Below are 13,449 nucleotides of genomic sequence, written 5' to 3'. Positions count from 1 at the left end.
CTCCCCGACCCCCCCAGCTACAGAGGGGCCCCAGTAAAGCCTCACCTGTATTTCCTATCTGGCCTCTGATCAATTTCTAATGATTAAGGAAGCCAAGAACTCTGGTCGGTAACATTATGCCAATTTTTTGGTGCCGTCAGGTTGGTAAGGAGAGAGTGACAAGTTCCAAGGCCCTGCACTCAGGGGTCTGGGGGTGGGGGGCGGGAAGGGCGAGTGGGAGATGTCCCAGCTGCTGCCTGGGAATTGATGCAGAGCCAAGTCTTGCAATTGTTTGAAAAGCGGTCATGATAACTTGTCACTTAAAAAATGTATTAACCCTAACACCTAACAGTGTTACTTACCAGCACCCGTAGGTGGATGTACACGCTGGGGAACACTGGCAGTTTGTCTCTTCCCCAGTTCTGCGTCCTTGTGGGGCACCAGGCCCAAAGCAGCCAGGGGTCTGGGGCCAGAGAGGGGCCACAGCCGTGAGGCTGTCCCGGCACCACGGAGGCTGTCCCCAAGCACAAACTTGCCAAGCCTGAACTGTGACCAAAGACAGCTCACAGAAGTCCTTACTGAACTTACAGGATTGTCAACATTCACTTATCAGTAAGAAAGAGACATTTCCTTTGATGCCACTAATAAGGTGAGGGATGGGACTGTAAGTGGAGGAACAGCTGGCATGAATTCCTAACAAGGTAAAATTACTTGAAAAATCTAGTGGTTTCCCAATGTTTGCAAAAGTTCACAACTATTTCATTTGGAAAAGCCTACTTTAATGTATAGCAAAACTTGGCATGATCAATGTATATTTCATTTTCACTGAGTAAATTTAAGGTTAATGGTATTTGTCTCATTGAAGAGTGTTCACATTCGAAACACAAGTCCATCCCCTACTTTTAAAAGCAGAGTTCCATTTAGTTGTAAGGCACTTGTGCCTACAATGCCAAGGGCTCCTGAGTCAGTGGTTATCTCGTCTTCTGATCGGCTGATGAGAGCTGAAGAAAACAGCATGGAGACTTGTTTTCTGGGCACTCATGTCCAATGCCTGCTCCTGACCTCACGAGCGAGCACACCTGCACAGAAGTCTCGCTGGGAACCAGCCCACAGAACCCCACGTCCACGCAGAGCACCCTTTCCCAAGCGTCTGTGGTGGGCGATAAGCAGCAGGTGCTCAGAAACTTCTCAGAATGAAACTCAACAACAGGGAAGCAGGGAGCGCAGCCCAGGTGCATGCCATTTGCAGGGGTTGAATTAGGCTACCCAGAACCTCAGGTAAGCTAGAAAAGTGACTAAAGCGTGAAGAACCACACGAAGACAAACAAACAGCCGAGACAAGTGACTACACGTATATATAAGTATATAAATGCAAGTGTAAGTGTATAAATGAAATATATATTTCATTTCTTATACAAGAAATGAAAAGGTGGCCAGTGATGTTTTGTTTGGAGTCAATGACTCAGAGTGAAAACCGAGGAGGCTGCCAATGAGCTCCTGTCTTCAGTCTTGGGAGGGACAAGACTTTCCAGAATCTGGTAATTATTTTCCAGTTGTGTACCAGAAACCTAAAATGTGCTCCTTAATAAAGTGAAAAGCCTAACCCGGTTTTCCTTACTCATTCAACACTTAACAACCAGGACCCAGTTACACAGACCAGCATACTCTACACAGATCAGTATACTGTGGTTCTGTAAGTCTGAGATAAAGGACTCTGCAAGGACCACAGGTGATTCTGATGCTCACTGAGAGCCCGCAACCACGAGTTTCTCTTTAACTTAAATGCCTCTGGTTAAAGCTAACTGTGTAAAAAAAAAAAAAAAAAAAAAAACTCACTTTTTACCAAGTACGAATACAGCTTTACTGATGTGCCTTCTTTTCCTGTCTTTTCCACTGTGGTCATTCCCTCCTCTCTGCACCGGTGGTTTGCGGGACACTCTGTGTCACCTAACCCGCGGGCCGCAGGGTGGTTTGCCCTCCACGCTGCATGGAGTCTACTCCCGAGATTCAATAACCCCAAGATGCAACCGCACCGACACCAAAGCACGAAGCACCCAGAGGCTCCTGGAACCAACCCACTCCAAGGGCACCAGGGCGTCAGGAGCTCATCTTCTCCACACAAGACAGACGTCACCAAGCAGGTGACACAAGGCCTTCTGACCTCACTGTCCTCACAAGACACCCCTAAAAAACCCTAGACCTGGCGGGAAGGGGTTGAGGCTGAAGCTCCGTCCACACCACCCGCCTTAATTATTACGAGTAATGAAAGTGCGGCCACTGCCTCAGGGCCAGCACAGCGCCACCCAGAGGCACCCTGCGCCTCCGAGGGAGCCTAGGTGGATACCTAGCCTCCACCCCGGCACCATGGGATGCTTCACAGGAACGTCTACTCCAGCTCCACCTCCTCAGGAGCAGGGGAATCTGAGGGCCTCAACGCCTCGTCCGCTGTGGTGGAGACGGCACCGGGGCTAACAACCAGCCTTGGCCAACTGAGCTCCTACCTGCAGAGTCCAGGGAGCAGTGGCTCTTGGCAGCTCCACTCCCCTGCGGCGGCGAGTGAAGCAGGGCCGGGAGCCGGACGCCGGGACTGGAGTCAGTTTCCCGCCGCTCAGGCCCGAGCTCACTCAGAGCCCCGCCCACCAGAGAGAATGCTGGGAAGCCAGCGGAGCGGACCCTCACTCACCCCCCGCCCACTGCTGAGAGCGGCTCCCCGGCCCACCTGCCCAGAGAGCGTGAAGAGAACGCAGGAAAGCTGGCACAGCCCAGCAACCCTGGAGCCTAGTTGGGCAAGCCGAGTTCTGCTGAACACATCCAGTGGCCCTATTCAGCCAGAGAACTTGAGACACAGGTGGGCTTAAGTCAAGAACGCAAGAGCCTTACCGTCTTGGAGCTAGTTCTTCCACTCTGCCTGGGCAGGGGAACCAATTTGTATCCCCACCCACTGCTAAAAACAAGCGCTTACCCAGGGAGCCTAACAGGAGCACATCCCATCCTGGGATGTAGGCGGCCCACCCCAGAGCCATGCTTACAGTGGCACTTAGTGCACGGCCCGTGCTTCTCTGTCTTCCTTGGGAGTTCAGTGCCGTCTGGCCTAATTAGGAGGCCTAAACAATGGTGCCCGCCAGAGAGGGAAGGTAACTCGGAGTTCTGCTTACTACTGTGTATAGTACCCAGGCTCAATAGCCGGATAAACCTGACCAGAGGTCCTAGGCAACAGCAAAGCCCATCCTACAGCCTTACTAGGGCAAGGAAACAAGCCAGAATTCCTATCCGAGACTTCTCAGCAGCAACACCACCCCTGCCCTCCCACCTTTCAGGGCTCTGGGCAGGGGTGGTGTTGCCCCAAAACAGACACTAATATAGCAGGCCCCACCTGCCCACAAGCATTACCAGCAGACACATCCAGAAACCTCAACAGAGCTGACTGGTGAAAAGCTGTCTCTCCCAAAACAAACCTGTAAAACCTGGAAGACAAGCCCATTTACTCACAAAAATTCACATAAACATGATGTCACCAAAGTAAACTAATAACTGACACTAAAGTAATGGAGATCTATGAACTGTCAAAGAATTCAGAATAATCCCCTTAAGGGAACTACAAGAACACAAAACTATAAACAAAATTAGGAAAACAATTCGTGAACAAAATGAGAAGTTCAACAAAGAAATAGAAACCATTAAAAACAAAAATCCTAAAGCTGAAAAATACAATTGAAGGATTCAACAGGTTTAAAAAGATGAAGATGCAGGAGAAAGAATCATCCTGACCTAGAAGACAGGATATTTGAAATTACCCAGTCAGAGGAACACAAGGGAAAAAGTGAAAAACTGTAAAGAAAGCCTTGTGGGACACAATCAAAGAACCCACATCTGCATTATGGAAATTTCAGGAGAAAGGAAAAGAGACAGGAAGCATATTCAAATATGCTAAATATTCAAATGCTAAAAACCCCCAAACCTGGGGAGAGGTGTGAACAGATCCACGAGGTCCAAAAGACCCCAAACAGGTTGAACCTAAACAGGGCTACACTGAGACACATTATAAATATCACAAGTCAAAGACAAATAATTTTGGAAAAGACAAGAGAGAAGTTACATACAAGGGAAATCTCATTTTTAAGACTATCAGCAGATTTCCCAAAAAAACCTTCAGGCCAGGAAAGATGGGTGATACATTCCAAATACTGAAAGTAAAAAACTGTCAACCAAGAAGTCTGTATCCAGCCAAAGTGTCCTTCAGAAATGAAGGACGGATAAACATTTTCCTGAACAAGCACAAGTTGAGGGAGTCCATCACCAGGAGACATGCTTTACAAGAAAAGCTAAAGGGAGTTGAGTGGAAGTAAAAGGATGCTAACTAACATTGTAAAAATAAAAGAAGGTAACATGAAATTCACTGGTATTTGTAAACATATATTCAAAAGTAGATTCTGTAATACAGTATGGTGGCACATAATTCACTTAACAACTCAAAGTTAAAAAACAAACAGTAAAAAGAACCATAACTACAAAAATCTGTTATTGGATACACAATATGAAAAATGTAAACTGTAACATCAGTAAAATGTGAAGGGAGGAGAAGTAAAAGGGTGAAGCTGAGGACTTAAGCTGTGTAAGTTTAGTTATCAGTTTAAAATAGGGTGTGTTATAATTCTCATGTAACCACATGAGAAAAATCTGTAGTAATTACACCAAAAAGAAAATGATGGAGAAGTCAAAGCATATTGATCCCCAAAGACCTCAAAACACAGAACAAGACAGCAGGAAAAAGAAAAAGGAACAAAGGGTCTACAAAACAGCCAGAAAACAATCAACAAAGTGGCCATAGTCTAAGTCCATATCTACCAATAACTACTGTAAACAAAAATAGACTAAATTCTCCAATAAAAACAAAAGAATGGCTGAATGGATTTTTTAAAAAATGATACAACAATATGCTGCTGCCTACAAGAGACTTGCTTTAGTCTTTGAGATATTTAACTGAGAGTGAAGGGATGGAAAAAGACATCTCAAGCAGAAGTAACCAAAAAGAAGCAGGGAGAGGTTGCTATACTTATATATCAGACAGAACAGATTTTAAACTAAAAAGAGACAAAGAAGGTCAGCATATAATGAAAAAGGGGTCAATCCATCAAGAAGATATAACAACAAACTGAAAAGACAACCTACAGAATGGGAAAAAATATCTGTAAATCATGCATCTGATAAGGGATTAATAAATATACAAAGAACTCATACAACTTCATAGGGGGGAATAATCTAATTTTAAAATGGGCAAAGAACTGCAACAGACATTTTTCCAAAGACCTACAAATGGCCAACAGATACATAAAAAGTCATTTGAAAAGTTCCTCAACATCACTAAATCATTAGGGATATGCAAATCAAAACCACAATGAGTTATCGCCTCATGCCTGTTAGATGGCTATTATCAAGCTACCATCTGATCCAGCAATCTCACTTCTGGGAACACATCCAAAGGAAACAAAAACACTTATGTTGAAGAGATATCTATACCCTTATATGTTCATAGCAGCACTATTCATATTAGCCAAGACATGGAAATAATCTAAATGCCCATTAATGGATGAAGTTGCTGTGTTATGTACGTGTGTGTGTGTGCCGCGCGCGCACAATGGAATATTATTCAGCCATAAAAAAGGAAGTAAACCCTGCTATCATGGCAACATGGATGGACCTTGAAGACATTTTGCTAAGTGAATTTAGTCAAACAAAGACAAAATACTGTACGATCTCATATGTGGAATCTTACTAAAAGAACAAAATCTAACTCACAGAAAAGAGGTGGAGTGAGGGAGACGGAATTGGACAAAAGTGGTCAAAAAGTTCAAATTTCCAGTTATAAGATAAATAAGTATTAGGGCTGTAATGTACAACATGATGACTGTAGTTAACATGATATATAGAGAAGTGGTTAAAGAGAGTGAATTCTAAGAGTTCTCATCACAAGGAAAAAAACTGTTTTTGCTGTTCTCTTTTTTTGGTATCTGTATGAGATGGATGTTTAACTACACTTACTACGGCAATTATTTCACAATATACGTAAGTCAAATTTTTATGGTGTATATAAACTTATACCATGCTGATGTCAATTATATCTTAATAAAATGGGGGAAAATGGCAGAGTTATAAACATTATTAAATTTTATTAACAAAAACTTTGTACATTTTCTTTAATACATGTGGAATTTTACATCTAAGTAAAATAACAACACATTCAAAATTTACCATTTATACAAATTGTTACAGAATAACAACCAGTGGGTTAAATAAGTAAAATAAACCACACCGATTTTTTTTTAATTATCTACAAAAGATTTGACTTTCTTTAAAATTCCCCTGAACATATAAAAATAAATTAATTTTACTTTTCAATTAAATCTACCAATTAGAAATATTACAAATCAAAATATCAATGTTATCTTATGAATTTTTCACAATACAAAACAGATTCACAAAACCTTATTTACAGAAATGAGGTAAGAACTGTGCAATGTTTAACCAAGAGACATATTGCAGAATTAACATGTTCTTCCAGCTAAGTACACAGTGGAGGTCTAATTACATCTGGGTCTTTTTTCCACTAATAATTCACACATTCAAGAGCAGTTCAATGATTACATCCCCAATTGTTTAATTTATATTCTGCTACACTGTTACCCCAGGAGTGGGGCTACCCAACGTGGAAGGGGTGTAACATAGATTTCACCTGTTTCAGGAACTGCTATGGTGGGGTTTGTTTGTGTCTTGTTTTGTTTGTTTGAAATCACTGTTAACAAGAAGAAGTTGTCTAAAGAAAAAAAGAAAATTCTTACCAAATCCACACATTTTTCTTGTGACTCATTAGTGGATAAATACCCAGGTAGTAGCTTCGCCTGAGCTATCTACAGTGGCATAGAAAGTTCTCAATAAAGGCAGAACCATGGGGAAGGCTGCTGTTGCTACTCAGCTGACCAGAGCCACTTCAGCACAAGGCAGGTACTAACAGGCACTTGATTCAAGCCAAACCCTACCAGCAGTTTCCAGAGTGGCCCCTCTTTCATTTTGAATTGAGCTGGTTTCCCCAGCAGCCTTAGAGCTCACTTAACTCGAGATTTCTTCAAAATATGAGTAGGTCTTAACACTAAAGAAAAAGCATTTAGCAAAAAAAAATTACCTTTAGCAGAAGCAGACATTTACCATGCTAACTTGATTACCAAAATTGGCCAAATCCCATTAGAAAGGAAATTTTTATAACAAAGATTGCCAAGTCCCAGTGGATGACCTATTTATTTGTAATATTTAACCAATCAAACTCTAGAAGAAGAAATTTAACAGTTCCTTGAAATTTGTTTTAAGGTTTGACTCACAGAGCAAATGTACTGTAACTCAAACAAAAGATCATATTTCATGTTCCAACTGGTACAATAAAATCAAATGGTTTATAAATGGAATGAGTCTTTAGTTTTGCTAGTCATCTCTGCAATTTAAAATCAAAATTAGTTGTGCACCAACTATATTAAATTTCTCTTAGGTTGATAAAATCATTGCCATGTAAATTATTTCACTGACCAAAGTTAGCCATTAAATTTTCTTTCCAAGTTCAAAAAAATCTGGGAGAGGGGTAGGGGATATGGGAATTTCATTTCAGTGCAACAAAGCAACATCAACCAAAGCCTTACAAGAATGCTCTTGTGGCAATTAACCCCTTGTCGTGCAGCTGGTTTTTTGTTGCATTTCTTCATAGGCGTAGTAAAAGGACTGCAACAGCAGCCAGATGAAGTGCCAGGACAGCAGGATAGGCCATTTCTAGACGGTTTTTTCTCAAGTGTCAACTTTTCTCTTGAGCAACAGGCCCACTTTTATCGCTAAGTCTCTGCGGTTAAAACAAAATCAAGTGCATTAGCTAAAGACATTTTTGGCCCACACTTGAAACAATCCACTCAACTGAAATTATAACTGAGATAAAAGGTAGTATATATGGTTATTCCTTTTTTCTACAAGTCAGCATGGCTACTTTTCAGCATAATGTAAAGACATGAAAATACTGGTAAACATTCAGCTGCTTTATATTAAATTCAGCAGTACACAAAGACAAAAGTACTCCTCTGAGGCAGGACTAATAAGGAATGAAAAGTAGAAATCATCCCTCCAAAACGGACTTTTCCACGGGAGTAGTAATATAGTCGTGTGGAAAATGAACAAATAAGGAAGTCATGGGTTCTGATACCACATACATGCTATCTGTCCTTTGAACTTTAACCTCTTTCAATCTCCCTATTTTAAAAAACAGGGTTTTTAATAGTTTAAAGACTGGAACCATATATACCACTGTCTCTAATAAAGATGCCTATCACATAGCGGGATACTCATATTACTTCCCAGACTTGCTTTTCTACATTAGGTAATTAATACTGATAGTGTTTACTATCATGATTTTCCATTAAAATACATTTCATATTGTATAACTTTTTTGTTTTTAACACAAGAAAAAACTTTAGAGCAAAAAATGGTTAAAAAAAAAAATCTAAATCAGTACAGAATGAATGAAATTTCCATGTCTGCAAAACTAGGTTTCTGATAATGATAATGACAGTATTCACAATCAGGAAGTCAGAGAACAGTAGGGTAAACAAAAAGCATTGACGAGGTAATGAAAACCAGTATACTTTATTTTGAAGTAATTCTTGTTACTAAATACAAACTAAAGCTTCTGAAAACTAAAAGCACAGTAAAGAGCAAGGTTTCAGAGTAATGGGAAAGAGCAAACATTGTGACTTTGAACACCGTTTTTGCCAAGTCTCCCACCTCATTCTTTCCCTTCTTCCTTTTCCTGGTGTCCAGTCTCCATTCTATATCCCAATATCCTTCCTCTAACAGGGTTCTGCCCTCAACTGGAATTTAGGGGAAACATTTACACTCCAGTAAAGTAGACCTGATTGCAGGGGAGAATTAATAGAAAGAAACAGCCTTAAAATGTGTGCACTGTATGCATAAGGATACTGTTCCTGCACCCCTTGTTTTGCTATCATTTACATAAGATTAAGAATTTAAATTTCATTACAACTGTGATTATGATTTACTTTCTATCCAGTAGAATAACTAGATTGCCCTAAAATTTATATATTAATTTTACTGTAAGTATAATTCAGTTTTAGCACATCTGAGCAAAACAATAAAAATAATCCTAAATTATCTAGACTATTTCTGTAGTTAAATCACTTAAAAGATTCTCAAAATACCAACTACTTATCTTTTGATTGGACTGTCCCATATCACTTACTATACCAAAATATTTTCATTTTGAAAAACTGGTTAATTATAAAACAGCCTTCCAACCTTATATGCAAATTCAAACTGATATACTTAGGGGATATATAAATTGGTGTAGGTCCTTCGTGTTTACAATATCCAGCTGCTGAAACAACTGGTTTTAAGAAGAAATTATCTGGGGGATAATATATTTTAAAAGAGAGAGAAGGAAAGAGGGAGGAAGGGAAGAAGGGGAGGGCCGGAGAGACAGTCATCTCTAATCACTAAAATTGGCTCTGTGATTTCACTAGCTGTAACAAAACAGATACTTACTGTTACCTTCTGGCTTGCATTCTCACCATGGATGGTGAGGAACGGGTTGGTGGTGGCTGGGTGAAGTGGAGGCGCCTGCGTGCCTGCAAGCAGGTTGTTGATGGGTATCTGCGTGGGCCCCGGGATCTGCAGCTGCTGGAGGTCAGGCTGGTGGTGCTGCTGCTGCTGCTGCTGGTGGTGCTGCTGCACCAGCTGGTACAGAAGTGCCTGGTGCTGCTCCTTAAGCAAGAACACGCAGGAGGGGTGAGTTCCCAGCCCAGACACGCCAGCAGGACAGCCTGCCTTGTCTCTTTTCTTCTTTATTTTGATACTAGGTACTGAAGTGATGTCAAAGTCATACTACTAAGAAACACAACAGGAGTCCCACCTGGAAAAACACACTGCACTAGACAATAACCATTTACTGTAAATGTCAGTATCAGGGAATGGTTTTATTTTCAAAATGGAACAAGCAAAAGAACCCCTATTCAAATGAGACTGTACACGAGAATCAAGGAAAATGGCAACTTAGAGAAGCCACGGTGATCTGTGTTTGGCTTTAGAAATCATTGCATGGGGAAATCCATCCTATAATTCTGGGAACTTAAAGAGTTATTTTATTATGTTCTTATTCTGAGAACTTTAAAAGTTATTTTAAGAGGTGGGTGCAAATGTAATTGCAGTTTCAGATCACATATTTTAAATAATTATAACTAGGCTCAAATACATCTTTATTAATCAAAATAGGAACCATTACAATTAACACATTTTTGTCAACAAGAAATAAACGTGCTTATTCCTATAGCATAAAAATCCATTCTTTGGGATTCGATGAACTCTTGGAAAGCAGTCTCTGCCTCCTGATGGTCATGGAAGCATTTCCTTGCAAGAAGTCATCAAGATGCTTAAAGAAGCAGTAGTTGGTTGGCAAAAGGTCAGGTGAATACGGTGGATGAGGCAAAACTTCGTAGCCCAATTTGTTCAACTTCTGAAGCACTGGTTGTGTGATGCGCCGTTGGGCGCTGTCGTGGAGAACCGGGCCCCTTCTGTTGACCATTGCCAGCTGCAGGTGTTACAGTTTTCGGTGCATCTCATCGATTTGCTGAGCATACTTCTCAGATGTAATGATATCACTGGGATTCAGAAAGCTGTAGTGGATCAGACCAGCAGCAGACCACCAAACAGTGACCATGACTTTTGGTGCAAGTTTGGCTTTGGGAAGTGCTTTGGAACTTCTTCTTTGTCCAACCTCTGAGCTGGTCTGGTCATTGCCGATTGTCATATACAATCCACTTTTCACTGCACATCACAATCAGATCAAGAAATGGTTTGTTGCTGTTGCATAGAATAAGAGAAGATGATACTTCAAAACAACAATCTTTTAGATTTTCAGTCAGCTCATGAGGCACCCACTTATGGAGTTTTTTCACCTTTCCAATTTGCTTCAAATGCTGAACAACCATAGAATGGCTGACATTGAGTTCTTCGGCAAATTCTCGTTTAGTTTTAAGAGGATCAGCCTCGATGTTGGCTCTCAACTGGTCGTTGTCAACTTTTGATGGCTGACTGCTATGTTCCTCATCTTCAAGGCTCTCATCTCCTTTGAGAGACTTCTCGAACCACCACTGCACTGTACATCTGTTAGCAGTTCCTGGGCCAAATGCGTTGTTGACATTGCGAGTTGTTTCCACTGCTTTACGACCCATTCTGAACTTGAATAAGAAAACTGCTTGAATTTGCTTTTTGTCTAACATCATTTCCATAGTCTAAAATAAATATAAAATAAACAGCAAGTAATAAGTCATTAGCAAAAAAAACCATAAAGCGAGAAATACTCATTAAAATGATGTAGAACATAACCACATTTAAGAATGTATTCCAATATCAAACAGTAAAGTTCAACAAAACCGCAATTACTGTTGCACCAACTTCTTAACTTTTAAAGTTCTCATTCATGCCAACAGAAAGAGTGTTCTCCTGATGTGGTTATCATACCATGCCTTCCAGCATTCCTGAATGCTTACTGTGATTTGTCAGGCACTGTTCTAGGGAGAAGTGTTAGGATGTGATTCCTGTCAAGCAAAACAGTAGTGTGAGAGAGACTACTGGGGGGAATGGGGGTGTGTGGCGGTTTCAGGGGGCCCTCACTTGGTTACAGGTGCAAGGAGATGAGGGAATTCTCTATGTGGACTGGGTGGGGTAAGGAGGAGGGCAGACGGTTCTAGGCACAGAGAATGCTAGCCAGTGCTGAGGGGCCCTGTGGGTGTAGCTAGCATGACCCAGGACAAGTGAGGAGACCGGGGCTGGAGTGGAGTGAGCAGGATGGAGGCTAGAGAAGGACGAGGGCCTGCAGTGTGGCCGAGAACACTGGCTCTTCTTTCTCAGAGTTCTGTCGGAAGGCAGACAAAGCAGAGGAATGACACAACTTGACCTGGCATTTCTTGATGGATTTAATGTGAGGTGTCAGAGGAGAGGGGTGAAGTAAAAACGGCAGGGATTTTTGGCTGAAGCAGCTGGAAGGACGGAGGTGCATCAGCTGCGGTGGGGGCACCGTGTGGTGGGCCAGCAGTTCAGTGTGGCCATGGTATGCCTGCACCATCTGTTAAGAGAGCCAAGAGGCAGCACCAAGGAAGCAGTGGATATGAGAGCTTCCGATTCCAAAGAAAGGCCTGGTCTGGAGAAGTCGGTGTTGGCACAGACCGTCTTTAAAGCCACTTGGCTGGAGGAGATCCTGAATTCTAGGATCCACTGAAGTTGAGAGGGACTAAGAAAAAGAGGTACACCCAGGAAAGGAAGCTAAAAAGGAAGAACCAATTAGGTAGGAAGAAAACCAAGATCCTGGGAGCAAGGGGAAGAGAAGAGTTTTTGGGAACGGTCGCCATTACCAGGGGAGATGCCAGGTGGGAATGGACCGGGCTGAGCACGGGCAGTACCTGGAGGAGGGTCCAGCAAGAGTTTGTTCTTAAAGTGGGAGAGGGGAGGTGCCGCACAGGACCATTCCTGCCTACAAGAAGTTCAATGCTTATCAATGAACAAACCTCATCCCACAGCCTTGGCTGGCGAAAGAAAATATCAAGTCTAATCCACTCAGTCTTCATGGACTCTGGGCAATGATTTGTGCTAAAAATTTCTTAATCAACCACATTCCAGAAACAAGACACCTACATGTGACTATTAGAATAAAATCTTAATAGGAAGAACCCCCAATAAATTGAAATTTCAGTACTTCATAATAAGATGTGGCAAGAGATAAGAAAACAAGACCACATTTTAGTGTAAGCATTTAAGAATTTATATGTAATCTATCCTCATACCACTTTAAGAACAGTGACAACAATCCAGAATTGTAAAATAGACATTTTCAATATATTTTTGACTAAAGCAAGAAAGTCGGTGGGTTTTATTTTAGAAAGAAATTACAAAGGCTGAAACCTTGAGTTAATTAAAGGAATGTCCTCCTAGTCTAACTCAGTGAGGTGTGCAAGACACAGCCGGTACATAAAGTACCTCAGTTCTCTCACCCCTCCTCCAAGATATCTGCTCCATTCCTTTTCTCTCCTCTGAACACAATTTCCCTATCTCCATCAGCTGATGACTTTACTTATAATTCTCATTTGAAAATGAAAAACATCAGAAGTGGGCTTCTTCAGCTTCCTATCTGCACTTAACAGCTTCTGCACCTCCCTCTTACCAGGTGAAGTTGCTCCCTCCTGAAGCGCTCTGCTGCCCTGGCCTTACCCCTCCCCTCTCTGCACCAGAAAATTACCCATCAACATACACAGAGGGCTTCACTGGCCGTCCAGTGATGAGTCAGCCTGCCACTGTAGAAGACATGAGTTCCAGCTCTGGTCCAGGAAGATATCACATGCCACAGGGCAACTAAGCCCATGCAAGTACTGAAGCCTC

General features: G+C 41.8%; 1 protein-coding gene across 12 annotated transcripts in view; it reads right to left on the bottom strand.

Moving 5' to 3' along the window:
• Positions 1–6,129: 6,129 nt before the first annotated feature.
• Positions 6,130–13,449, bottom strand: part of MLLT10 (MLLT10 histone lysine methyltransferase DOT1L cofactor) — a 214,571-nt gene continuing 207,251 nt past the window's right edge. For 7 of the 12 annotated variants that reach the window (XM_069547401.1, XM_069547400.1, XM_069547403.1 and 4 more), the window contains one exon: positions 9,855–11,309. In XM_069547401.1, the coding sequence (XP_069403502.1) occupies positions 10,809–11,309 (501 nt within the window). In that variant the 3' untranslated portion in view covers positions 9,855–10,808. Of the gene's footprint in view, positions 7,856–9,564; positions 9,784–9,854; positions 11,310–13,449 lie in introns of those variants that run through there. The other 5 variants (XM_069547405.1, XM_069547407.1, XM_069547409.1 and 2 more) reach the window with 2 other exon arrangements.

The sequence above is a fragment of the Ovis canadensis genome, chromosome 13, assembly GCF_042477335.2.
Source record: "Ovis canadensis isolate MfBH-ARS-UI-01 breed Bighorn chromosome 13, ARS-UI_OviCan_v2, whole genome shotgun sequence".
NCBI lineage: Eukaryota > Metazoa > Chordata > Mammalia > Artiodactyla > Bovidae > Ovis > Ovis canadensis.
This window is presented reverse-complemented; position numbering and strand designations above follow the sequence as displayed.